The sequence below is a fragment of the Phyllostomus hastatus genome, unplaced genomic scaffold, assembly GCF_019186645.2.
Source record: "Phyllostomus hastatus isolate PE091 unplaced genomic scaffold, TTU_PhHast_1.1 phas_contig_196, whole genome shotgun sequence".
NCBI lineage: Eukaryota > Metazoa > Chordata > Mammalia > Chiroptera > Phyllostomidae > Phyllostomus > Phyllostomus hastatus.
Window position 1 is genome coordinate 24,793,427 of NW_025333709.1, and position 27,098 is coordinate 24,820,524.

At 45.2% G+C, this 27,098-nt stretch overlaps 2 protein-coding genes across 18 annotated transcripts in view; one reads left to right on the forward strand and one right to left on the reverse strand.

Annotated features, from left to right (window-relative positions):
- The window catches only part of NSUN7 (NOP2/Sun RNA methyltransferase family member 7), a 42,497-nt gene extending 24,275 nt beyond the window's left edge, over positions 1 to 18,222 (forward strand). For 3 of the 4 annotated variants that reach the window (XM_045834017.1, XM_045834020.1, XM_045834018.1), the window contains exons 10-12: positions 1,292 to 1,409; positions 7,175 to 7,298; positions 7,796 to 9,659. In XM_045834017.1, the coding sequence (XP_045689973.1) occupies positions 1,292 to 1,409; positions 7,175 to 7,298; positions 7,796 to 8,422 (869 nt within the window). In that variant the 3' untranslated portion in view covers positions 8,423 to 9,659. Of the gene's footprint in view, positions 1 to 1,291; positions 1,410 to 7,174; positions 7,299 to 7,795; positions 9,660 to 18,171 lie in introns of those variants that run through there. The other variant, XM_045834019.1, reaches the window with a different exon arrangement.
- APBB2 (amyloid beta precursor protein binding family B member 2) overlaps positions 10,865 to 27,098 on the reverse strand; it is a 323,568-nt gene continuing 307,334 nt past the window's right edge. For all 14 annotated transcript variants that reach the window (XM_045834008.1, XM_045834009.1, XM_045834006.1 and 11 more), the window contains 6 exons: positions 26,593 to 26,707; positions 23,368 to 23,455; positions 22,629 to 22,712; positions 20,872 to 20,987; positions 19,039 to 19,218; positions 10,865 to 14,590 (listed from right to left, as the gene is read on the reverse strand). In XM_045834008.1, the coding sequence (XP_045689964.1) occupies positions 14,423 to 14,590; positions 19,039 to 19,218; positions 20,872 to 20,987; positions 22,629 to 22,712; positions 23,368 to 23,455; positions 26,593 to 26,707 (751 nt within the window). In that variant the 3' untranslated portion in view covers positions 10,865 to 14,422. The remainder of the gene's footprint in view (positions 14,591 to 19,038; positions 19,219 to 20,871; positions 20,988 to 22,628; positions 22,713 to 23,367; positions 23,456 to 26,592; positions 26,708 to 27,098) is intronic.

Here is a 27,098-nt window from a genome sequence, read left to right on the forward strand (position 1 = left end):
AATTCCTTGATGATGTACAGGTGACATAAGGGGCAAAATCTCCAGACCCTTTGGGTTTCAGGTCATGTTGGGAGCTGGCTGATTGGAGGTGATGTAAGGGTAGAGAATAATTTCTTCAGGCCTTGAGGACAACTGAGGTCTTTTCGGTGTCCTGTGTCTGATTTCATGGGAAAGTAGGGGGCCCTTCTACCCTACGGTTCAGGAGCTGCAACATAACTTAGGCCAAGAAATTATGTCTAGCCTGCCAGAGGTCCAACTGTGTGCCGGTCAGTCAGGACCCGGCTGCTGGCTCTCCAGGGGAAAGCCTAGGTCTCTAAGGCGTGTATGTGCAGCAAGAAGGATATGATTTCTAGAACCAGGATTTAAAACTACATTTAATCCAAGTTATAAGGACCCTCCATTTCATAGGGTATTGATAATTTAGTACATAAAGATAAAGCATACATGAGGTAGATATAAAGCAAAATGTAAAGCAAAGAAAAGGTCCACCTTTTTGATGCCACTAACAAACATTAACTTAAACCTGATAATTTTGTATATGATATATGAAGTAAGTTGGTTGGAAGATTAGCAAGTTGGTAAATAACTTTTTCAATGCTTTCTCTGACAACTCTTTAAAATTACAGTATCATCTTTTGAAACTAGACATCCTCCATTCCTGCTTTGCTTTATTTTATAGCATTTATCAACTCCTAACAACACTATATAATTTTCCTATTTATCTGTGTCTTATCATGTCAATAAAACATAGAAAGTAAGCTCCCTAGTAACAGGGATTTTTGTCTGTGTATCTCAAATGGCTAGAATAGTGCCTACCACATAGTAGGTGCTTGATAAATGTAAATGAATGAGTTGCAGGTAGTAGCATTAGCTCATTTTAAAGACAAAAAAATCTGAGAGTTTAAGTCATTTTCCCAGGTGCATACAGCAGTAAGTAACAACTGAGATTCACATCTATGTCTGTTTCTCGAGTCTTTTTAACTAGTTATGTGATATGGCTTGCGGGAGAATGGCTGGAAGTAATAGCTCTTGATAACCTGCAGTATTTACTCTTTTTGTTTGGAACTAGGTTGTTCACATTGATTCAATTTCCACACAGTCCAGTTAGAGTCACTTTACTTACTGGCCGCAGACTACACAGCGGGTATGTGCTGTGGAGGGCAGCCCTGAGAACATCTGAGGGAATCATTGCCTGCAAAGACATGCAGTGTCGTACAGACACTTGGAAACAGCACATTTTTGTAAAACTGTTAATGGGGCATTATGTTAATTACATCTTCTTTGACTATAGTTGCTAAAGCTCAAGCAGTCGTTTACTGCACGTGTTCAGTTTACCCGGAAGAGAACGAAGCCGTCGTTAAGAAGGCACTGGAACTTCAAGACCTTGGGACTAAAGTACAACCTTATAGGTAAGAAAGGGCAGGATTCTTCTCAACAACTCAACCAAATATTTTTGAAAGTGAAAACATGATTTTCTAAGTTTTATGAAGACATTCCATTTCCTTTTTGTTAGACTTGAATATTCCCAAATAGCCCATCTTCTTAAAACTCTTTACAGTGGCTTGCTATGAGCATTCTTGTGTATACTAGACTCCTGTTGTTATTGTTAAAAAGCAAAAGCCATTACGGCTTGACTTGACTGGTTTCTGGAAAAACTGACTCTAAACGTTATATCCTGTGATTAGATACATCCATGCCTCAGTAGAAGAAAAATAAGTATATAAAATAACCCAAGAAACTAGAGAGAAAATTGGGTGTTTGTAATCTGAAAACATGCATTCCTTGTAGCCTTTGGCCCCCACAAGGACTAAGGGGAAAGTGGCCTCAGTAACTACAGCAGCTTCTGGGTGAGAGGCTGCAGTGCACTAGGCAGAGGGAAGGAAGCCAGTGATACCGCAGCTGAACTGCGGACATCGGGAGGAGGAGTAGATCCAAGAATCCGTGACACCGGTTAGTTCTTCAAGACTGTGACAATCAATAAGGCATTTAAAACCGTTTACTTATTTACTTATTGCTCAGGTTTCGAACTTTTCCTTTAATTCTTGTAGGAGGTTCTTAATATACATATGTTGACTTCCTTCTTTTAACTGGATATTTTTCCTTTGCCCATTCCCAAGTGGACATGTTAATCACATCTGTATTTCCCTTCTTGTTTTACTTCCGTATTTAGTAACTCCTGTTGGTGGCTAACATTCAACCTTATGTTCTGAGTGATTCTCAACATAGCGTTAGCTAAATTACCATCTAGTGGCAAAGATAACTATTGCAGGTATATAATCAAATTCATCAGCGCGGATGGTTCTTCATTTGGCAGGAATAAGGTTCCTAAGAATATAATATGGCAAAAATGGAGGAACATCTGCATTTTATTTCACTAGGTTTTACTTTAGGTAAGCAATTATTAATCTATAATATGATGTAAAATACACAAATGATATTTAAGTACACTTTATAAAGACAGAATAATCTGGGATTTGGGCTGAAATTAAAAAGTATATATTCAAGAGGTTTATAATTACTTGTTGGGGATACTATCAAAAAACTTGCTTAGGGAAGTACACTATATAGCTTCTAAAAATTATTTCTTAATTCCCAAAGTAGTAGACTTTAGAGTTGAAAGCAGTATTATATACCGTCTAATCTAATCACCTGTGGTTAACTTTTAATATCCCAGAAAGTCACCTCATTTTGGACTTGGGCATCATCATACTTTATCAGTGTAACTGTTTTTGCTTGCCCCTATTGTAAAAACTTCGGTTTTATTTCATTACAGAAATACTAACTTAAAAAGAATAAGTTTTTCCAAATTCTACTTAACCATTCTTAACAGTTTGAGGTTGTGCACACTTTACATTTTCATTGGTTTTGTCAAACTTCCCACCAAAATATATGCTTTTATAAACTTATTTCCCCACAGCTTCACAAATGCTAGGTTTTATCAGACTTTAAATCCTCACCAGTCTGAGGCACGAAAGGATGAGATCTCACTGTGATTAAACTTTCACTTCTCTGTCAGCGAGTCTGGGCACAGTTGCCGCTTCCTGGCCGGGCGGTGTACTGCGGGGCAGATAAGAGTGAGGGTGCTAGAGCAGTAGACCTCAAACACTTTTGTAACGTTTGAAAAAACAACTTTTCAAATACTCCCCACACATTTTAAAATAACTAACTTTTTCTATGTTTTAAAGTTGATATCTAATATTCATCATAAGTTTAAATAGTTGTTAAATATATTATTTTTGCAATGTTATGTTACACATGTGATTTAAATATATTTGTTAAATCTTTGTATCTGCAAATTTATCTTATTCAATTTATGGAAAAATGATGAATTTGTTACCTATTTTACAAACCTAGTTCTTATTGTATAAACCAGATTGACCCTGTCAGAAAAAGTGTGAGTTTTTAAAATTCAAATAGACATGTTAATATGCCCCCACGAGTTACTTCTAAGTTTCATCTAAGGTAGATATGTAGAAAAGAGGAGGTGGGCAGAGGGGAGGAAGAAAGGGAGAGAGGGAGGGCAGAAGGAAGGAAGTTCAAGAACAGAGCTTTTTCGGTGTTTAGTATCCTCTTAAAGATTTCTTACCTAAACTCTGCTTTGACTTTGGAGAAGAGAGCCACACTCTTGAGCTGAAGTGTTCTGGGGATATTACCACCCAGGACAATGTGCTGTGACGAGGTAGGTGCCTCTTTTCATGCAGCAGGAGAGGGTGTTGTGAAAGGACAGGGAGGAAAGGTGGCCATGGCCTCTGGACCATACCCACCTCACTGGGTCTTTGAGGGACTGAATGAATGTCTCACCGCCTGAACAGTGCCTGGCACATAACAACTGTTCAATGAATGTAGCCTGTTTGTGTTCTTCACACTTTCTCAGCGGTGCCGTGCCTCTTTTTCTATGTCTTGTCATTGTATATTAGGGATATTAGCTGTTTTCATATGAACCACAGGTATTTTTAAATAAAAATTTCAATTAAAAATTGCTTTATATAGAAATCTCAAATTTCTGTGTAGACAGTTGCATCAGTTTTTTCCTTATGGCTTGTGTTATACTGATCCTCAGTTTATATATTTTTTACAAGTTTTCCTTTCATATTTTTATATTTAAATAATTGATCTATCTGCTGTTTATTTTGGTAAAGAAGTAAAGTATGAATCATGCTTTATTCCCCCTCCCCCACCAACCCTTCACTCCTTCCCTCCACTGATTTAAAATGTCACTGTTATTATATGTTATAATCCCATCTGTATTATAGTTATGTGAGTCTGTAATTCTATCCCACTCGGTTGATGTTTGGCTATTTCTATAATAATATAACAATGTTTTAATTATAATTTTAAATGGTTTTCTTCTCAAATTTTATTTTCCTAAATTGCCAAAACCCCTACCTATATTTGTGTATCTAATAAAACAACCCAAAGCTGCATAATGAGGTTAATAATCTTCTTCCTATATCTCTCCACCTCCAAATCCCAAAATGTCCAGCAGCTGGAACAGGGTCCTGACGGTCCCTTTATGAGCAGGTGTAACCCTTTGCTCCTTTCTCTTCTGTGAAGGTCTGGAGGGGGCACGAGGAGAGCAGGGGCCACTAGAGGGCACCAGAGTAACGATATTTTTATTGCTGGTACAGCCGTGCCAGTGTGGACCAGTCGAATGCCAGCCCCATGGGTGTGTGTGCAGGCATACCTCAGAGATACTGCGGATTCGGTTCCAGAGCACCGCAATAAAGCGAGTCGAAATCTTTTCACTGGTGAAGGGTGTTGCTTTCAATTTGTAGATAATGCAACATCTGTGGGGCACAATAAAACGAGGTGTGCCTTTACATATTGTTACAGATAATATATACACTAAATATATGGAACTCTTCCTAATTTAATATTTTATTGAATTTATTTGGATAACCTTGGTTAATAAAATTATACAACCCCCTAATACCTCATCCGTACACTGTATTGTGTGTTCACCACCCCAAGTCAAGTCGCCGTCCAACACCATTCATCCCCCTGTACCCTCTCCTGCCTGCTCCCAACCTCCCCTTTCCCTCTGGTAATCACCATGCTGTTGTCTGTCTCTGTGCTGTTTTAATAACTTTAAAAAATTGAAATGCAATCCACAAACTATAATTCATCAAAGTGTACAATTCAGGGCTTTTTAGAGTATTCAGAAAGTTGTGCAGCCATCAGCACTAATTCCAGAACATTTTCATCACCCCACCAAACAGAAACTTAGTACCCAATAAAGAGTCACTTCCCATTTCCCTGTTCCCCTAGCTCTTGTCAACCACTAATCTACTTTCTGTCTCTATGAACCTGTCTATTCAAGACGTCTCATTTAAATTAAATTATGCAATGTCCTAATATTATCAACTCAAAAAATTACCAAATGTCATCATTGAAGTCAGGTGTGAGACTCTGGGTATGAACTTCTTTTCCTATTTAAAGAAATGGGCTATAAACTGTGGTGTGGAAATCATTTTGTTATGTAGGGGCAGGTTCTGTAAGATAACTTGACCAATCTTAATTATGGATTATTACTACCATTAAAAGAAAGCATATATGGCCCTGGCTGGCATGGCTCAGTGGATTGAGTGCCAGCCTGTGAACCAAAGCATCGCCAGTTCAATTCCCAGTCAGGGCACATGCCTGGGTTGTGGGCCAGGTCCCCAGTTGGGGGTGCATGAGAAGCAACCACATGTTGATGCTTCTCTCCCTCTTTCTCCCTCCATTCCCTCTCTCTAAAAATAAATAAATAAAATAAATAAATAAAATATTTTAAAAAGAGCATATGTGTAGTGAAAATGTATCATAGTCTATCAAATAAATATTTATTGAATACCTACTATGTACTAGATACCCTTCTAGGTGCTAGGAATATATCGGTGAATTAAAACGGACAAATCCCTGCTTTCATATTTACATTGTGGAGCTATATTCCAAATTGGTAAGAAACAATTATCTTCAGAGTATTCTTTACTAATATATAAGTAAAAAATTTTAAATTATTTCTATTTGTGTAGAGAATATATAAGAATAGGCCTCAGAAATTCAAATGTTGGTTACAAGGTTGGTGAGAGGAGCAACTAACTCTCTTGCCTTTACAACCTATGCAGCAGTTACTATATTTCAGCTCAGTTCAGCATAAACACGTATTAAATCTCCACCATTTTCCAGATGCTTTGGCGTGTCACTTGAGGTCATGTGTGTTTGCCCACATTTGAAGTGACCTTTCCATCTCCTTACTCACTTTATGCCCCAGACACACAGAAATACTTGATGTGCGCCCCCTACTGGGGACCTGACCTGGTCTGCAACCTAGGCGTGTGCCCTGACTAGGAATCCAACCCGGGACTCTTCAGTTTGCAGGTCGACACTCAATTCACTGAACCACACCAGCCAGGACGAGAGTTTTATATTTCTGACACAGAGTCTTCATTATGTACTTTCCTGAATGCTACATAATTCATCCATTAATACTCAAAAAGTTACTGGGAAGAATGTAGTTAAAAATGCTAAGCCAAATTTGTATGTTCTAATTGTGCAAAAAGTAACTAAAAGAAGGAAGTCAGTCAAACCTTTTGTAGTTTGACAACATGCGGAGGTACAGGGCACTTTGGATTGCACTTCTGTGATTACTACACACAGTGACCTATATTGGTTATGGGAGCCTTTTGTTAACATATTGGTGACTTAGGTAAGAGTTTTAAATTTGCTGAAAGGTTGGTACTCTTGGCATAGTTTTTTTTTTTAAAGATTTTATTTATTTATTTTTAGGGAGGGAAGGAAGGGGGAGGCGGGGGGAGAGAGAGAGAGAAACATCAATGTGCAGTTGCTGGGGGTCAAGGCCTGCAACCCAGGAATGTACCCTGGCTGGGAATCGAACCTGGGACACTTTGGTTCCCAGCCCGTGCTCAATCCACTGAGCTACACCAGCCAGGGCTTTTGGCATAGTTTTTTAAAATGGAGAATTGGGAAGTAGAATAAATGACAAGTTAACATGAATCATTAGAGTTTTTAAGTTACAATAGTATTGTACAGCTTCAGGATTTTACCCTAATTTGGAATTTGTGTTGATGTGACTGGTAAAACATAATAGAAGAAAATTTGTTGCAATTTACTGTCTCCCGCCATTGGCAAGTCAGCTCTCTGACTGTGAACTGTTCGCTCGTGTCTACTGCAGGCTCAGCCCTCCTGTCCTCCCGCTGTGCTCCTTAAAGGACATACAGTTGTCAGCTGACAAGTTTTTCAGAATGGAACCGTCTGAAATCACCAATGGTTGTTTCCTTTCTGTTCTAACAAGGGAGGTAAGGAGAAAAATCCCAATGCATGTCATATCTTGTAATTAAGAAACAACAAATTCTCAGGAACTTCATAGGCATTTTGTAGTAGTGTGCTTGTTTTATAAATAGCTAAAGTCAGGAATAAGAATTATTACTGTGTGGCCCCCTAAAAAAGAGAGAGAGAAATTCCTGTTTTTATCTTTATACTTCTACTGAGTGTTCTTCGTTTGCCTGATCCCCACTTCTCCAAGCACGTCGTCATGTCTAGTTGTTCTTATATATATCACATACAAGAAATGAGCTCTGTAATTCTCTCCTTTCCTCCTGTCAGGTTCATAAATCGGGAAGTTTAAGTACAAAAAAGTCATTTGCCAAGGCTTATGGGATATATTAGGACTAAGGCCTAAAATTTTTTTTTTTTGGAATAATATACTCTTTTGCTTCTTCTGGAATACTGATAAATATTTGTAACATACACATTAAGTTAACGCCCACATTTAGCAATTGCTTCTTTATTGTAGCGGGACCCATCTGAGACAGTGTCTGTGAAAGACGTTTTGGCCCGCGCTGCAGCAAAGGGTCTACTGGACGGGATTGAGTTGGGTAAACCTTCAAAACGGGAGAAGAAGAAAAAGTCAAAAACAACATTGCCAAAAGCTTCCGCTACTAATACTAACAGCATTCAATTGAAAATTGCTGCGTTCCTGAATCGAGAAGCTAATGCAAATATTAATCGGTCAGAGACATCGACAACGAAAACACCTCTCGCACAGAAAAGTACAACTCAAGTGGGTTCTTCCTCACAGGTCAGAAAACCCAAGCCTGCCACCAGCCCCTTAGCGCCCGCCTTCGCGAAGAACGCGCCTCCCTCCAGATCCTATGAACGGCGCTCCAACTTCGTGAGACCTCGCCCAGAAGACAGGATGGTTGTGCTGAAACCTGTGGAGATTGTTTTGCCTCCAGTGTCGTTTCCATATGCAGTCCCTCAAGGGATCAGACCTCAGGCACTAGCTCCACGATTTTACTATCGCTGGGCTGGACCCAAGCCTGTTATGTCTGGTTACCTTCCCGCCACATCGCTAACCAGAAAAGGGGAAAAACCTAAAAACTCACCTTCCTCCCTACTCAGACGTCGACCATGGCTTTGACGGTCTTGGGTATGTGTTTGTTTTTTTTTTTTTAAACAGGGGTCAGGAGCAGTTGATTTTTTTCAAAGTCTGATATTTCTTTGAAGGTTAGACATTCCTACACAAAATACTGATCCTTTCAGTCACTTAATACCTTTAAGAGAATTAAGACAAATGAGAAACAGTAATGTAGGTGGTTAAGTAAAGCAAAATTCAGATTTCAACAGCTCAGTGCTGATCTGTTCTAGAATGCTCACCTGTACACTCAGTTTCAGCTGTTAAAACTAGTCTCACTCTTGTTAACTTTCAATGTGGATTTAGGCCACCACTTTTGAACATTTTCAGTCAATATCAAGGTTCATGTGTTTCTTAATATAAAAATATTCTTTAAGCAAGGGATGCTATGAGTTTTGTAATGTGATTGAGGTTGAGTATGAGTAGGAAGAACAGGAAGCTCCAGAGTCCCAGGTGTGGTAGTTCACATGTCCATTCACAGAGTGGAAACTGCTTCCAACGGAAGAGCTTCCAGGACCCGGAGCAGATTGAACATAGTCAGCTCTCCCTTCTATTTATGCCCAATGCTATTATAAAAAAAAGTGACTGTAAGCAAATTTCTATCTAAACGGTAATAATTCTGAGTAAGAGGCAAACTATTCAATACAACTGACACCTATCATCGAAGAAACCCATAAAAATTTGATTCTATTCAAAGATCAGGTCAAATATTGAAATCTACATGTCATTCCAAATGGCTCACAGTAATCAAATTTTGGTAATTCATTTCTGATGCACAATTAAAATATAGCACTATGTTAATTTTATTAAAAATCTATCTTGAATGTATCATTTGTCTACCAAGATTTGGTATGATTATCATTTCTGGGTCTATTGACTTTCCTACATCATGGCAAAAGAAATTGCTTGACTGACATTAAATCGAGTAAGTTACAACTATAAACCCTATTGTTCGGAGACACATTCATAAAGTTTGAATTTAAAGTTCTGTTTTCAGAATCCAGTTGTGTTGAACAGTGTTATGTAAATTTCTACATGTTCAGTTGAGGTGCCATGATTTTGGTAGAATATTACCTCCTTCCACAGGGATGTTTAGGTCTGTTTCAGCTCTAATGTTCTATTCTTTGTTTCTCACTTGAAGTGAAGATAAAAATGGTGCATGTCAGTGAAGAAAGGAAACAAAACTTTTTATACTTGAACCAGACATATTTTAAATAGCAAAAAAATTCTCACGTTAATTATGATTCTTAAAATGTACAGAAATATTTTCAATGCTCAGGTTATTTTACTAATTTTGAAAATGAAAAACTGTTTTATGCTCTAAAAACTATAGTGTTTCACCCTCTTACTCCCACACTCTGTCTGGCTACGAGTGTTCCATGCCTCCGGGAGGCCCACGTGGCTGAACTGAACCTTGTTTAGTGAAGAGCTGGTACGCTGTCCCAGGGACCTTTTATCCCTTCCCTACCCTCGTCCCCTTGCTCCAGGCTGAAAGGGACTCCATTGTCCCAGAGTAGCAGGTGTGAGATTTTCATGGTAAGTTATAAGAAGAAAACTCTCGCCGTTAAGAAATAGTTCAGGATACTTGTCTGATCTCTATAGCAGCGTGGGATCCGCATGACGTCACTTTAGCCGTCTGTATTCAGAACCTCCTGGCATGCATGCCACTAAATGATTTGTCTCTTTAGAAGTATATGGAGATTCTGAATTAAACTATTCATTAGTTAAGCCTGCAGTTTTCTTTGAGAATCTTCTAAGAAGCACACGGTCAATTATTTAGATACTTCGGTAGAGTCAAAAGAGAAGAGTACTGAAAGCAATATTGGAGAATTCTAGTGAAGGAGAATTACTGGATACATTGACAAGCTTGGAAGCATTGGAAGCTTTGGAAGCATTGGAAGCTTTCTTGAGCTTCCTGGAGAAAGGTGTTGCAAAAATCTAAAATAATAATTACTGGTATTTAGATACTCCAATAGCAAATTCAGATTTTTATCTAAATTTACCTGAAACAAAAATGCAATTTTGTTCCTTGAGAGTAACTGCCTTTGATAGAGGACAAGAGATAAACTATGAGGGAAAATGCAAGGTGAGCAAAGAATTGGTACATACTTTAATTTCTACCTATCATCTTCCACATATCTAACACTTCAACTAAACCACATTCAACTGGTTTGTTTCCCCAGGTCCCTTTGAGTAGGGATATAGTGCCTGTAGAACTCCATTCTTCACTTTGATGTCAGGTTCTTTCTAGTTCTTATCAGGTGGAAATATGCAGTAACTAATCAAAGGTGAATCTTGCATCACTGAAATGATTCTTGAGGTAAGGATAATTTGAAAATAAAATGACTAGAGTGAAGACACTAAACTTATGTTTCTATTCCTGCATATATATATTTACATATGACTTGAGATGTCAGATAAATGAGTCAAACACTTTATGCAGCTAATTTTATTCTCGCAACATATTACATTTAAATGTGTGGAAGTGGTCGACAACTAAATGGGCAGAAAGCAAAACCAGATGTTCCTTCAGGATGAGCTGCTCCGGCGGGCAGAGAGCACTCTCACGGATAAAGCGTGAGCAGTATCTTTCTCCCTGGAGCTCAGATACACTTCATTTTACTGGTTCCATAGCACACCTGTTAGCTGTGTGTTCGGGGAGCCTGACAAACCAGAGTGTGAAGAGTTTTACTAGTTAAATTGTGCGAATATGAGGGAAATGCTCTTCGAGTTGCTTATGAACTCCTGAGTCTGTGTTGCAATGCTTATGAAAACGAGCGTCACACAAGAAAAGGAGGAAAGACTTAGGGCTTTTACTAAATGACGTTCTGTAGAATAATTTTACCAGTGACCATCATAAAATCATAGAGTGGGATTTTTAAAAAAGTAGCAGTGCCAACAGGTTACCAGCAAGAACTTATTTTAATGGAAATGAGTCTAATGTCCCTTCATGCAGGAAGACACAAACAAAAAACAATGGTTCTAGTTAGCGATGGGCAGACACACAGGGCAGGTGGACACGTGTCTGTCTTTCAGATGAGATCGCACACGTTGGGACAGATATAAAAACGAAGCACCAAGCAGTGCTTTAGTTCGCAAAGTAAAAACAGGAGCCGTAGGCGTGTTGGCCATTCCCCTGGATGCTGCCAAGGAGCACGTACATGAGGTGGCGAGTCTGTGTCTATCTGGCTGCTTTTAAAAAATAAAAGGAACTTTAAGCATTTTGCCTTTTCTTCTACATATTCCAATAAAAATGTGACTACAAATCATTACAAAACCACCTTTTAGGCAATGTATATAGTTCACTGAGAGAATATCCAGTAAAGATAATACATTAACACAATAATGCAGTATATTTCAGTAAAAATAGAATAAATAAAAATATTTTAAGCTGTATTTAACAAGTTAATTAAAAAAATGATAAGACACACGAGGCATCGTGACCATGGCTGCCTGTCTACCGAATCACAGATAGGAAGAATGCATAGATAACCGAAGTGTCGCTACAATGTCAGGTACCACGCCGGCACCCTTTCACGGAGGAGTACACGCGCGCTTCCATACATACTTTTTGGCCATGGCAGAAAGTGTCTGAACATACTGTTTAACATAATGATTTTACAAAATCGCATTTAGTATGCAAAGCTATCTTCAAAACAAAGTATCTGCGGTAAAGTTTTCAATATGTAGAGGCTGTCATTCATCTTAATGTATCCTATAATTGCATATATAAGTCAGTTTGCTACTTAAAGCTAGCTCAGTATTCTTGACCCTGAAAACGAACAAACATATGCCTTAAAAGGAACAGGGGGCTCCGGTAGAGATTTCCAAGATAAAAGCGTATCAGTTGTCAGGACTTTGAAGTTTATCATACTAAAATGTTTCAGTGTGGGGATCAAGGTGGAAGATGATCATCTCTGAATTTCAAACAGCTTTCAAAGGGCACGGGGAGGACTTTCTTAATGCAGTAACTCCTTAAGATGGTACTGGTTACTTCAGACAGAAGTGTACAGGCTGGCGAGAAGTGTAATTTATATGTAGAGTGGCATCTTGTCTGCCCTAACACTAAGGTGCTAGCAACATTCCAGGACTCCGAGAGGGAACAGGGCGGGAAGGCCTCTGCCACGTGGCACATCACCTCTGGAGGATCTCCCGGGTTGAGCAGGCCGTGTACTGCAGGTGCACTGTCCTCGGCGACCTGTCTGACACATGCTGCAGAACAGTCCTGGGCTGAGAGGAAGCAGGGGTGTATGACTCATACCACCGCGTATGCCCCTGCCTGCACAGGGAATTCTGAGACTTCTGGACAGTAACTGGGTGTGCCCCAAGGAACTGTGGAAAGACATCCTGGCTGGCGTGGAGACGGTGTAACTGAAAACTGGGAGTTAGGAAGCATGGACCCTGACTTTTTCGAGACCTGAGTCTAGGCGACTGAGCCTCTGGGAGCTTCGTGTTTGTATTTCTCCAATGTGTTTGGTGCCTTCTCTCCCTTATAAGGCTCAAGTGTGGTGAGAATGTGAAAACCATTTGACAGGCACACAGCAGAGGATAAACATAAAGCAGTTACTTTTATCACTGGATATTGTGAAGTGTTGATTTTGACATTAAAAGTAAACACGACTGAAGTTTAGATGGATCTCTTCAGCAAATCTCTTGGAAAACAATGTTAACAAGGGTCTAAATCTGAACCTTGGAGCTAAGTTTCATATCTAGACGGAGGAGCAGGAAAGCTCCAGTTTTGGGAAACTTACTAAGCAGTACATTGCTCTTATGTACATTTTGCTCTGATATGAAATTTTTTAATCTTGAAAATATAATGGAAAAAAATATAAATTTAAAAATATATCTAGTGGAGTCCAACAAATTCTAAAAGTAAATACATAAATTCAAGCAGGTTCAATTTAATGTAATTTGTTGCCATGGAAAATACATGATGGACAGACAGCTTTCTGGACAAACAGCATTAGGGTAAGACTGAGCTAGATGCAGAATCCTAGCAGAATGTGTACTTAGGAAGTGGACCAACAAAACATCACGGTGATGACCTAAACTACAGGTGACATTTCTTCAAATGCAAATTGCATATTGGCTAATTGCTGAACTAAGGAAAAAAGGCTTCCGAGGAATATTTCATTTTAATGTGGTTTATGTAGAGAATGGCCCTAATGAACTTTAATTCTCTAGCTGCATTGTACAATAATAAGGCAGAAGTTTGAGTATGTCCCATCCAAAATGCATTATGACTTTGTTAACCTCTTAATCAGTTTGAAAACCATCTGAAAAGAAAGGCTATTTTTGCTTGATTTTAATTTCTGAAATTTGGTTTGTTTTCAATTTTGAGTTTCACTTTTTTCCAATACCCCACAAACAGCTGTTTGACATGACATGAGTAGACACGGAACGGTGTCTGTGTGTCAAAGAGCTTGTCACAGAAAGCCACCAGCTGGCCTCCACACTGATGCCAACAGCCAACTTTGTCAACCAAAAGGTTCGACATTATGAGTAACGAACACGAAAACTCATCATCCTATTTTTACAGCATTTCAATGGTTTCTAGTACACAGTGTCTACTCCAACGCGGAAAACGGGGCAGAGTGCTGTGGGACTTAAAGTTGTTGTGACAGATCCAGTCGGGAGGACAACAGAACTGATCCAGGCGTCATTCACTCCAGGGACTCAGCATCAGTTCATGGGGAGGGGTGTGGCCACATTCTTCTCTGTGTGTGTGAAGTTAAGTAATGTTCACGATATTTACAATAAGAGAAAGACCTTCCACTGCTCATGGTGTAACTTACTGACAGCAAAAAAAATTAGTCATGCTTCTTTTCCTATCACATGACGGTGGCAAGACGAGAGAACATGCTTGTCTAACACTGTTTGGTTAAGGATAAGTTCTCTGAAGACAAAGCATCAGCAGCCGAATGGAAGGCCAGGCATCAGTTCTTCATCTTTAGTGTAGCTGTTCGGTCTTCGGGTCAGTGTTACAGAATCCTCTACCATCTGCAGCTATGGTGTTTCTGTGACCGGGCGTTTCTGTTTCAAAGTGTCAATGAGGGACAGGACCCCGCGTTTTACATTGGTTGTGACTCTTCTGGTCACTGAGTCCGCTGGTGGAGGAGGCGGCCGCACTTTCTGCGAAGGCGGCCTGGCTACCAAGCACTTCTGGTATCGCAACTGAAACGAAACAGAACACGGTTTACGGCCGTGAGTGACGTACCACCCCTTCTGTTCAATGTGATTTTAATTAACCGCCAGTGCATTTACTCCCAAAAGTTAACCACTGAGCTCCCGAACACGAATCCAAGATTTTAGTATTTTTTTTCTTAAAGTGGAGTGTCTTAAGTTTTCTTAAAAGATCAGGAGGCTTGATAAAGGTGCTTTGGCTTTTGCCATCTTTTTCTCCCAGTCACCCCCACCCTCTACTCGTTCTCTGTACTGAGAGGCTACAGTTCACACACCTCGTAGTCAAAGAGCAAGTCTAAATCGTAATGGATCAGTTCTTAAAAATCCATGAGTACTGGTAACACCAACAGTTTCTTATCCTTCTGAAATATGACAACACAGTACACCTGCTTTTATATTAAAGCAAAGATAAGTAATTCTCCAAAATAAAAAGAAAAAGCATTGAGAGAGAGATTACATTTTTCTGCAGAGAAAAACGTAAGGTCGGGGTAAGTGCGTGCGGCCACTGAGAGCCGGCGTGGCAGAAGGACATGGTGTGAGCCTAGGCTCTGCCCCAGGCTTCTGAGCCACGCGAGCGGCTCTGAGTTACTAAACCTCTGAGCCTCAGTTTCTCCAATTGTAGAATGGCTGAAGAAGGGGGGACCTCCCTTATGATTAAGGAATACTTGTAGAAAGCCTAAAATAGGCCTGGCAATGCAGAAGGCATTCATAAATGCTCATTCCCTTCCCTATCTCCTGTTTTAATGAAAAAAGAATGACTAATGAACGGATTTCAGGACATATTTCATATACAAGTCTAAATCTTAATGGATTAATTTTTTAAAAATCCATTACTATTGGCACCACAGACAGTTTCCATCCTTCAGAAATATAACACAATCCACTTTTGTATTAGTGCAAGGACATAATTTTTCAAAATTAGGTAAACAATTTAAAATTTATCATTTTTTTTTCTAATCTAAGCACTTTAAAATATTTCCGTGGCTGGTTTTTAAAAAATCCACTTAAATATTAACAAGTTCCTTAGCCTAGTTATAAAACAGGCCGAGGTTCCCCCTGAGCAGCACACACTGTCTTCGGCAAGACTCTTGGTCACAAGTTCGGTCACGGCTGCAGGCCACCACACGGTTCGCCCCTCCCACCCAACCGCACGAAAAACGACTTCTCACGTGCTGCCTCTGTGGAAGGGATCTCACTAGGTCTGCATCACATGCCAGACCACACGCTTCTGAAGCTCGGAGATGCACATGGGCAGTCGTAGCAACACTGGACTGGGCCTTCCTAGTGCTAAGTAGGTGCACCCAGCGTGAATTGACACCGTGCCCGATGGATTTCACTAAGAATCCCTCCCTGTCTTACTCTAAGTTTCACCAAAAATGTTTCAGCTGGGCCTCTACCACACAGCTGCAAAATATGCCTAACCAGTAGACTCAAAACAATGTGTTACCAGCACAGACATCTGAGATGGTACAAGTTTATGCATAGATACTTTATTATTTTTTAAAAATCCTCACCCGAGGATACGATTTTATCGATTTAGGGGAGGAGGGGGGAGAGAGAGAGAAAGGCCAGTGTGGGAGAAACACAGCTCAGTGGCCGCCTGCGTGTGCCCGCACTGTGCATGGAACCCGCCACCTCCTTCTGTGCGGACAGATGGCGTTCCAACCAGCTGGGCCACCCAGCCAGGGAGCAGAGGTGGCTGAGACAGAGAGCCGCACACGTGAATCGAGACGTGAATGGAGAGGAAAGCCTCTGTGTGAGAATCGCTGGCTTCAGAGCGTTGAGAAAGGTTTCATCTTTATCAACACGCCTCTTACAGGATAGCTTAAGCCACTCCAGCAGCTGCCCTAACACCATTGAAATAGTAAGCAAATGAGTAAAATATTGCTTCTAAGATACAGAATAGGTCTGGGAATCAGAAAATGCACTGTAACCAGTGATAAAGCTAATAATTTAATTGTCATCAGCATTTAAAATGTATAATTAAGGCTGAAAGCCATTCATTTTATGACTACAGCCATCTGTTATGAACGATCATTTGCAATTTCACGAAATACCTAAATAGTCATCCTCCACTTCTGCTTGGCTGAACTCTCCCAGTCTCTGTCCTCCTCCCCCCACAGCCGCTGAGTCCCATCTCAGTCTCCCACCCAGGTCGGGAGGCTCACCGTGCTCCCTCCGCACCCGCTCTGCTCCTTCGCACGCAGAACCCTGGCTCCCGAGGACGAGGGCGACCGCGCTCTGACAAAGGACGGCGGTGCGAGGGAAGCCAGACGACCAGTGCACACACCAGGCCTCCCCTTCCCTCCCCCCTCCTCCTCGCTCCCTTTCAAAGGGGTCTTTTACGATACACGTCAGCCAGCTCTCTTTTCTTGTTCCCCACCTTGGCCACCTGCCATCCGCCTCCCGTCCCCTCACGCTTCACCTAGCAACGTGCAGTATGTGACCCACAGAACCTGTCTCCGCTCCACCTGTTCTCGGATCACGGCATCTTCTGCCCAGGCTCCAAGTTCCTCTGACCCAGCGATTTTCAAGTGCCATGCCGCAAGACTTTCTAAAACCTGCACTGCCTGACTATTTAGTCAGGGGCACTGATCTCTTTCCCCTTAGACTGTCAAATAAAAAAATGGCAACAGTCAACACAGCAGTAGCCTCCCAAATGTAAGTGAATCCAAACCATACCTACTTTTTTTGTCTGATAGGCAAAAGATACATTTTATTTAAAAATACAAATAAAATATATATGTACTTTTAAATAAAAATGTATTTTATTAATTAGTATATTTGTGCCATGAGATGAAAAAGGTTGGAAATCACTGCTGTAACCCAATTAGCAGGCTAAGCCCTCCAACCCCCACTCCTAATCTACCACCAAGATCTTGCCCCCGACCGTGTGTGTGTGTGTGTGTGTGTGTGAGAGAGAGAGAGAGAGAGAGAGAGAGAGAGACAGACTCCATTCCAATCCGGCTTTAGTGGTTCATCTCCCTCAGCCTAAAAAACGCACCAGTCCCCCGCATCCCAAAGCAAATGTGCACACCCCTGGATGCTGTGCTCGAGCTCCTTCCCCTTTCCCATCGGACTCTGTGAGCGATCCCTCGCAGGGCCTCCACCCCTCGCTCCTCCCAGTCACTTCTCCACCCAGTGCGGCTTTACACTTTCAGTTACAACACTTTCTACACTACCAGAATTTTGTTCACATGACTCCCCCAGGTACCCAAACTCTATCATGCAAGGATCCTTTCTTAATCCTACTTGAACTTCCAGAGTCCAGCCCATAAACGGTGGACTGAATCGGATGAAGCACAGGCACTTCAAATCCGGCACCCGCCATCCCCCAGCCACGCAATTCTCCACACCGACTTCCCGGCCACCTGCTCCCGATTCCAGTACTCACGCCACTGCCCCGGGTTAGATGCGCTGCGGCTCTCATCTGGACCAGTCCCCTGGCCTCCTAGTTGACCTCCCCACCCTAGCCTTGCCCTTTCAACCCATCTTCCACTTTCTTTTGCTCTCGAGTATACTTTTAAAACCTACTAGGGTCAATTCACTTTCCTGCTTCACAATCTTTGCAGGAGATAGACACCGTGGTGTGCCACCACGGGCACTCCATAATATGGACCTGCATCCTTCCACGTGGTTCCACCTGCCCCACCTGCTGTTGCTGGAATAAACCATGCATCAGGTTGGATGCTTATGTTTGCCTAATTCCCTCATTTTTACTAGAACTTTTTCAGTGCCCAGAATCATCCCTGCTCAGAGGATATTTGCAGAGTGAATGTGACAAAGTCATGTTGTGTGAAATCACACATGATGCCCAAAGCACTGGCGTCACCCAGAGCACGTGGGAATGAACGTACACTCTCGCCAACTCTGCGTCCAGGGGCCTGCTCTTTCCTCTGAACCTCTGTTTTCTGATAACTAAAACAACTAACAGCTACCTAACAGGGCTGTTGTAAGGACTGAGTAGATACAAAGTAAATAAAATATGTAAGAACGATGCACATAAAAATCAACCACCTGAAATGAAAACCCCCTTCCCCACACGACACTGAAGTACTGAGTTGGGTCCCAGCAGCACCAGCTCACGCAGGACCAACATTTCCTGATCACGTCGTGAAATCAATCAATCAATCAGGGATCAGAAACTGAGCGTCCTCAGACTTGTGGTTTCAGAGATCGTCCCATTCAACGTTACTGTGGGGTCTCAGCGGGGTCTGGCTCCGTCTGGCCCTGCTTCCTGCAGGTGTCCTCACTGGCTGGCATGGCAAACTGTGTATCAGGACTCGTCCTGCCCCGAGGAACGAGTGTTAGAGAGGAAAGCACTACTTTCAAGATCAGGCTTTTCTCCTATGAAATCCGTGACTCCGCTCTAATGCACAGCACGTGGCGCACCAGCAGGGGCGCGCGGGTCGGAGGAGCCCCTGCGGCGGCCGACTCACCATGCAGGCGGCCTGCACCGCCTCGGACACGTTGCCGGCGTTGGGCTCGCACCAGAAGACGTGGCACTCAAAGCGCTGGTTCCCGGTGTCCATGATGAAGGCAAAGGTGTGGATGTCCTTCCCGACGCCCATGAAGGACAGAAACCGCACACGGCACTCCACTAGGATGTCCTCTTCGTTCTGCAAGACACACAGAGTTCAGCAGCCCTCCCTCTCTGGGGAGACGGGCAGCCGTCAGCACCACATTCAGACCTTAAACCACAGATTCAAGCTTCAAGTGGCCACTGATAGGATTAAAAAAATATATACATAGCCAGACTGAATTTAGGAAGCGCTTGTATTTTTCTAGAAAGGCACGTATCTACAAGTGAATGGAAAGGCCCTCACCACCGTGGGTGTCTCATTACGGCACTTAGTCTCGCTCTGAACCACACGCAGCCGTGGTGTGCGGGCCGCCCCCGTCGGCTACGCTCCACGCCTGCAAGTTCACCGAGGGTGGGACAAAGTCACGTATACTTCTTACGTCCTGCCCACATGGGACACCCAGTGGCTAAAAGCCCCTTTGCCCGGGTGAGTCCACTGGAAACCCCACAGCACCCAGAGAAAAGGGGCCACGGGCTCTCTCCGTCCAGCTCTTTTCACAGGCTGAACGGCCCTCTGAATCGTGTTTCTATCTAAAACCCTGTACAACAAAAAGTTGCCAAATCATTTTTTTTTTACAAACTGGTATTCATATGGTATTCACATGGTATTCATATGACACAGTGTGAAGAACTATTTGGATTGAATCCTTATAAACACCGCGTCCTTTGTAACAACCATAGGCCATTTTTAGATTAGTAAATACATCCAGCACGTCAACTTCTGGATCATTCATGTCTTAGACTATCAAGCATTCACTCAGGTGCTGTGGGACTGTTAACAGGCCAACTACGCTGGTCTGAGAGGCTGGGCAGTTTTCTCGGGAGAAGTGGTGTTCGGGCTGAAACCGGGGTAGTGCAGAGGCACGCAGCACTGCGGTGGCACCTGCAGAAAGCGAGGCAGGAGAGGGCGTGGCATGTTCGACAGCCAGAGGAAAACCCAGCCTAGCATGCTGGGAGGGCAGGCAGGGTCGGTGAGCATCTTACTCTCCTTTAGAAGGTGGCCTGGGCTTGGAGGCGACCTGCTCGTGGGCAGGAGAGCAGGCTAAGGACTTGCGGCCTTTCCACGCCAGGCGCTTCACAGAGGCAGAAGCGGTGAAGAGCCTGGAGCCAGACTGCCTGTATTCAAATCCTGGCCACACTACTTCCAGCTCTGTGACCTTGGGTAGTTACTTAACCTCTCTGGGCCTCAGTGTCTTCAACCACGGAACTGGGATAATTTGAGTTGAGGCAAACGTTGGCCTCTCTGAAGATGACCAGTGGCCCCTGCTACTATCAAACAAACTGTAGGACCTTCCATAACAGAAGCATCTCCTGCGCCCCAACCCCAGAAAACACGGCGCAGGCAATACTGGGGCCCGGCGAGTGAGTGGCCAGAGAACCACACCACTGGCGAGTCACACTACTGTCATCCAGCACCCCCCCCCGAGCCCTTAGGCACGTGAGGAAGAAGGAACCAGCAGCACCAGAACAGAAGCTCCCGAGTCCAGAGGAGAGCAAAGGCATGCAGAGCTCCAGACCCAAAGGGCTACATCTTTCTTCTCCTGCGTAAATGTGGGCTATTTTAATCCTAAGCAAACATAGCGCCCCAGAGGTCACGCCTTGGCTGCTTGTCTAAATTTCCCGGAAAATTATTGCATCCAAAACCACACTGTGACCCAGACGGGCTAACTGTGTCCACGACCCTCCTCACCTTTTCACTGATGACAGTCACAGTGGCATCGGCCACGTTCATGTTCACCGATGGCCAGTCCTCCTTGTTGGATGAGGTCATTAGACTTTCTATGGCATTGTTCAGGGTATCCATTCCTGAGTGGATGGAAGGAATCATTGAAAAGGTCCTAAAGCTATTTATCACTCTCCGATGGGGCCCAAATCACCCAGTAATAGCTATATCCAGGCTGATCTTTTTTTTATAGCCCCAGAAGACATTTCATTTCTCATGTTTGCTTACAAAAATAAAACGCCAGCGATTTCAACAGAAAGGTTGCGAGGACTTCGCGATGCAGCGGGTGACAGCCTGTCTGATGGGATGACGTGCCCCTTTCTCCCTCTCTGCAGAGCTTCCCCAGCCCCGGGTGTGTGAATGGCACTCACACACTACGTTTTCCCAAGCACGGAGCCTTGGGACAGGGGACCCAGCCGAAGCCAGCACCCGCAGACCACCCCAATCTCTCTCCCTTTTGCTTTCTCACTTCAACCAGGCCACGTGTGGGTGGCACCTCACAGAGGCTGTGCGGGCTATTCAATGGGGCACTTCCGCTGGGTGTTCCCACAGCTGTTTTTTGGGTGAGTGGGATAACAACTTTATTGAGATATTATCCATTCATTTCAAGTGTATAATTCATGGTTTTTTAGTATATTCACTGGGTTGTGCAATCATCACCACAATCGACTTTAGAACATTTCCATCAGTCCCAAAAGAAGCCCTGTTCCGTTTAAGAGTCACCCTCCATTCCTCCCAGCCCCGCAGCCCTGGGCAATCACCGACTTAATTTCTGCCTAGAGAGCTGCCTGTTCTGGACACATCATACAACAGATGCACAGAGGATATGGTCCTTTGTGGCTGGCTTCCTTCGTTTAGCATGATGCTGTCAAGGGCCCCCCTCGTGGCAGCATGAGCCTGTACTTCATTCCTTTTCCTTGCCAAATAAAACTCCTTTGTACAGCAGTATCACGTTCTGCTCATCCATTTGCTAGCTGGTGGACATCTGGTCTGTACCTACTTTTTGATTATTACGCTAATGCTGCTGTAAACATTCATATACACATTTCCGAGTGCATGAATGTTTTCATTGCACTGGGGTACATGCCCAGGGGCAGAACTTCTGGGTCAAATGGTACCTCTGTGTCTGACCATGTGAGGAACTGCTCGGCTGTCCCCCAAGGCAGCTGCATCACTGCACGGCCCCCCACGCCCAAAACACATGACCGTTCTGACCGCTACACAGCCTCCCCTGTCCAGGTACAGGCTGTGCCGTCCGGCCTCCCTGCGGCCTGCTAAGGCCCGGCTCAGCAAGGCCAGCCCCTGGGATGTGAGCTGACTGCTGTGGGGCTGCTTCTGGGCCACAGCCTGGAAGGAAAGCATGCGGGCTCCCTCAGCACTGCCCGCCGGCCACCAGCTGAGGAGGATGGAAGCAGGCACCCTGGCCCCAGAGACCGAAGCCCCACTTGAGAACGGCAAGGCCCGGGGCTCATGCTTCTCTGGGATGCTGGGTAAACGAGAAATGCGCGCCTGCTTTATTCAGGTCCCTATGTTCTGGGGGTTAAACGACAGAGCAGCGTAGCTTGTCCTCATCGCTCCTTTGATCAGGGCTGCCTGTGTGTTCTAGCTGGTGACGGTGTGAGTAGAGAGGGGTGAGACATGGGAGCCACCCTGCCGGGAGCGTGACCACCTCCCACGGGTCCCCAAACACCTGCAAAGTGGAAAGACACAAAGGTTTCACATACCGACTGGTCTGTCGACGGGCAGCATGCCCAGGTACTGCACGTGGAACTTCTGCACCAGCTCGGTCTTTGGTGTTGGGAAATCTACTACAGGGAACAAAAGCAACGCATCATTCTCCGGGACTGCACCGCGCGCGCGAGAAGCAGCCACGACCCCGTGCCCCCTGGACGCACGCCCTGTGCCACACCGTCCCGGGGCTGGAGGTGGTGAACGGGGGCCTCGTTCCCTGTCAGGCCAAGGCCCGTTCAACTGCCATTTCTAGGCAGAAACACAGTTGAAAGCAGGACCTGGGATTACAGCTGTTACTGGGTCTTTGCTCTGGGCTGAGTAACAGCTTTCGCGTCCTTTGTGTCAGGTGTGGTTTACGCCCAGAAATTATTTAATCACAGAGGGTGCAATCAGGGAAAGTAAGTAAACAGAGCCCCCCACTCTAAATGTCGACTCACCTGCTTAACTAGCTGTCCCTCACCCCGGGCTGCAGACGAGCTAGAAAACCACTAGGCGCAGTCAGTGTTCTCTAGTCTTGCCCAATGACAAACCACGCCGAGGCCCTTTACGCCTAATTCTACTGACACAGATCAGCTCTGTGCCACAGCAGGGCCGGAGGGCACGCTCGGTGGGTGTCGGCCCAGTGGAGGGTGGTGTCCGAGGAGACGAGAAGTTCCAGGGAACTACGTCAGAGCCTCTGGTTCTTGACCAGGATGGAGCGCCACGGTGAAGACGGTGGATGTGGCGACCTACCTTGTAAGGGGACATCGAGGTTCACATGGGTCCTTTCCTGTAAGGAGCTGCAGGCCAGGGCTTTGGCGTTCTTCCGTTCGGCCATAATCTGAAGGAGGGAAAAATCACGGCTTGGGTGTGGTCACAGACCCCGCCTCCAGCCATTGGGAGCCAGTGGAGGGCCTGAGCTGACTTTCCTTCCCAGTTAAACCGGCTTGAGCCTGACCACCCCCACCGCCAGATCACAGAGCTGCATATTCTGAGAACTGTGTTCATTTTCTCTAGGGATAAGGGGTTCATAACCATTCCTCACATAACAGTCTTCTCATCGGTTGAAATTTACCCTTCCGTTTGCCAGACTCCCATCTTTACTAAGACAACCCAAATGTCCCCAGTAGTGTGCGGGCGCGCTGGCCCACTGGGGTCAGTGGAACGAAGGAGTCAGTGTCCCCCACTGCTTCTGGGTGATGGCTGTTAGGTGCTGTTTTCAGGGCTCTGGGGACAAAGAACATTGGTCCCCCCGTATCCACAGGGGATCCATGCCGAGACCCCCAGTGGCTGCCTGAAGCCATGGACAGTACCCACCCCTGAATATACTGTTTTTTTCCTACACATACACACCTATGATGAAGTTTAATTTAGAAATCAGACACAGTAAGAGATTAACAATAAAACAGAACAACTATAGTAACATACTGTAATGAAAGTATGTGAATGGCTTTGGGGCCATTATTAAGTAAACTAAGGGCCCCTTGAACACAAGCACGGTGCTACCGAGATAGACAATCTGGTAGGAGGACAACCTACTAAGTGACTAAGGGGCAGGCAGCGTGTACAGTGTGGAGACACTGGACAAGGTCCCAGCGGGCGGGGGGGCGGGGGGCAGAGGGGCAGGACACTTCATGACGCTGCTCAGAATGCTGTGCAACTTAAAACGTATGAACTGTTTACCACGAAATCTTCCATCTAATCTCTTAAGATTGAGGATGACCGTGGGTAACTGAAACCACAGAGAGTAACCCCACAGATATGGGGAGAGACTACGACTGCCCACGGGACTGACTCCCACCTCTGCCACTTACTACTGGCTCCGTGACCCTGAGCAAGCCCCCGGACTGCCTGTCTCCTGTTTCCTTTCCTCCACTGCACGAGGGGAGGATGCCTGTGTCCCTAATAATAACCTTATGTCAGGTCTGAGAATTAAATGCGAGCACTCAGAAATATTAGCTGCTATCATTGTCGCTGTTCTCGAACTGTCTAAATCTGTCAGCTGTCTTCCACACTGTCTCTTTCCATCAGCAGGGTCATCACTTTACTCCCGTGTACAGTGCTGTGGGTTTAGGGAATGAAGGAAGCCCGCCCTCCCATGATCCCCAAAGCCACTCACGTCCTCATCCCCAGCCCACGCTTTCCACTGCAGCTGGAACGAAACACTCTGCCTCCCCGCGCCCCGCCCCGCCCATCTCCCCACCTGTGCCCTGGGCAGCAGGTGCGAGGCTGCCGGCAGCGGTAAACTGGAGTGTTTACTGAGCACTTCCTCTGTGGCAGGCTCTTCTCTGGGGGCTTTACACTAGGCAGAATACAAGCTCTATAAGGATGAGATCCCCCTATCCCCTGCCCCTGCCGCCTTTTTTGTCTCTGCTGTGTCCTCGGAGCAGTGCCTGGCGTATCAATGGCGCTCAGCTCTATCTGCTGCGTGAATGAATGAAGGGGACAACACGTGGGGAGTGGCTACAATGCTGCGGAGGGTGCAGCCACGCTCCAGTCCTGTCTAGGCGAGTGTGTGACTACGGGCTGGGACAAACGTGGTGACCTCTACACCAGCACTCATCCTGCAAGTCCCTGTCCTGTGGGTCAGGGCAGCAGGCGGGGAGACTGCTTCTGGGGCTGGGGACAGCTCCCGGCCATCTCCTCCTGCAGGAACTGGCTGGCACCTGCTTCACTCCTGCCATTCCGATGCTAGCCTGAGCCATGGTGGTGGCTGCAGTCATGGCCTGAGCTTTGTTAGCTCAGGAGGAACTGTGAGGGTGAGGCTGAGCCATGATTTCGGCACAAAACCAGAGAGGTGACATTTGACAGAGGTGGCGGCAAAGTCCTGGCTGCAGGAAGTCGGTGACAGTGTCCTGGGGGTTTAGCCAACTCTTTGAATGCAGGCCAGCAGGTGATGTGGTTGCTAAGGGCACGAATCACCCCAGAACTGTATCCCTGGAGGTCGAAGGACAGGGTGGCCCACGGTCTGTTCTCCTCCGGCTCACTTTGGGAGTGTTCCTCCGGGGAACCCACCCGAGGACGCCCAGAAGAGGATGGTTAGGAGCCTGGTAACCACGTGACCTGAAAGTGGCTAAGGAGGGAGGGGAGAGGGTTCTGGAGAAGGAAGGAAGTCAGGAGCAGAATGACTGAGATACTTGTCTGGCACCCCTAAATGCACCAGGCACGGTGCATGGCTTCAAGTACCTTCACATAACAAAGGGCTGCCCTGCTGAGACACAAACTGGGGGAATCTTTGTGGCTACGGATCACGGATCTCAAGTAAACACACAGAGGTTCCAGAGAGGGAGAGTTCAGGTCAACACAAGGAAGAACTCTGTAACAGATCCACTCAGTGGCGGAACAGGCTCCTGCAAGTACAAGAGCCTGTTGAGGGAGGTCAAGTCCATGGAAGTGCCGGGTGGGGGCGGAGATGCCTGTTTAGGACGCTGTGCTGGCGGAAGGGAGGGAGGATGCCCGACCGTCTGTTCTCATTCTGAGGCTCCATGACTCTGGCAAAGGGAGTGGGCCCCTTACCAATGTGAGATGGTGACCCCAGTCCTGCCTCACAGCTGGTCGGTTTCCATGAGCTGCTTGGTGTCCTCAAGGAGTCGGTGTGTGTTCGTGGGAGCCCCCAGCTGCCTGCATTTCCAGAGAGACCCGAGGGGGCTTCTCACCACCCTCCCTTCTGTGTTCCTTGTCAGATCAGGTGGCTCTGGTGCCGGGATCGATTTATGCCTCTGCACCACTGCATCTGCCACTGTTCTGTCCACCTGTTGCACCCCCAGCCTGGGCGGGACTAAAGCTCTGCTCATTTTGTAGATGGAGCGCTATTTACAGCAATGCCTGACATGCCACTGGCTGAACACACGGGCTGCCTGTCTCTCAGGAGCTCAGACGCAGGCCAACGGCGCACAACCCCACCCCTGCACACCCCTCTCCCTGCTCGGCGGGGAAACGGTAACAGAGGGAGGGACCACTGCGCCCTGCCCACCTTACCTTGGAACAGATCTCGTGGAGACTTGTGGCGATGGCTTTTGCTGGTGTGTCACATCGAAATACATGACATTTCAAAATTCTTGTATCTTTGTCTCTTGCTACATAAGCAAAATCTCTGTGCAAACAAAAATGTATCAGTACATTACAAAAAAGAACATTTACCAACGTATTCTGGTGATGAAGGTTAGCTGAGCTATAGTCAGTATGTCAGCGGTAAACTGACATATGCAATGGTTAAAAAAAACAACAACTCTACAGCTACCTCAAACAGAGGAACAGTTTTATGGATATCAGGAATTCATTTCTAAGTAAAATGGCTATAGGCATGCGCGTGTCACGTGCTATGGAGCCAGCTCTGACTCCCGGTGACCCCGTGACTGAGTGATGTCCCCAGTGTCCCGTCCTCAGCAGCCCTGCCCTGCCCCTGCAGACTCCTGCCTACGGCTTCTCTCATGGTGTCAGTCCATCCACCTCCTCGTTGGTCTTCCTCCTTTCCCGCTGCCTTC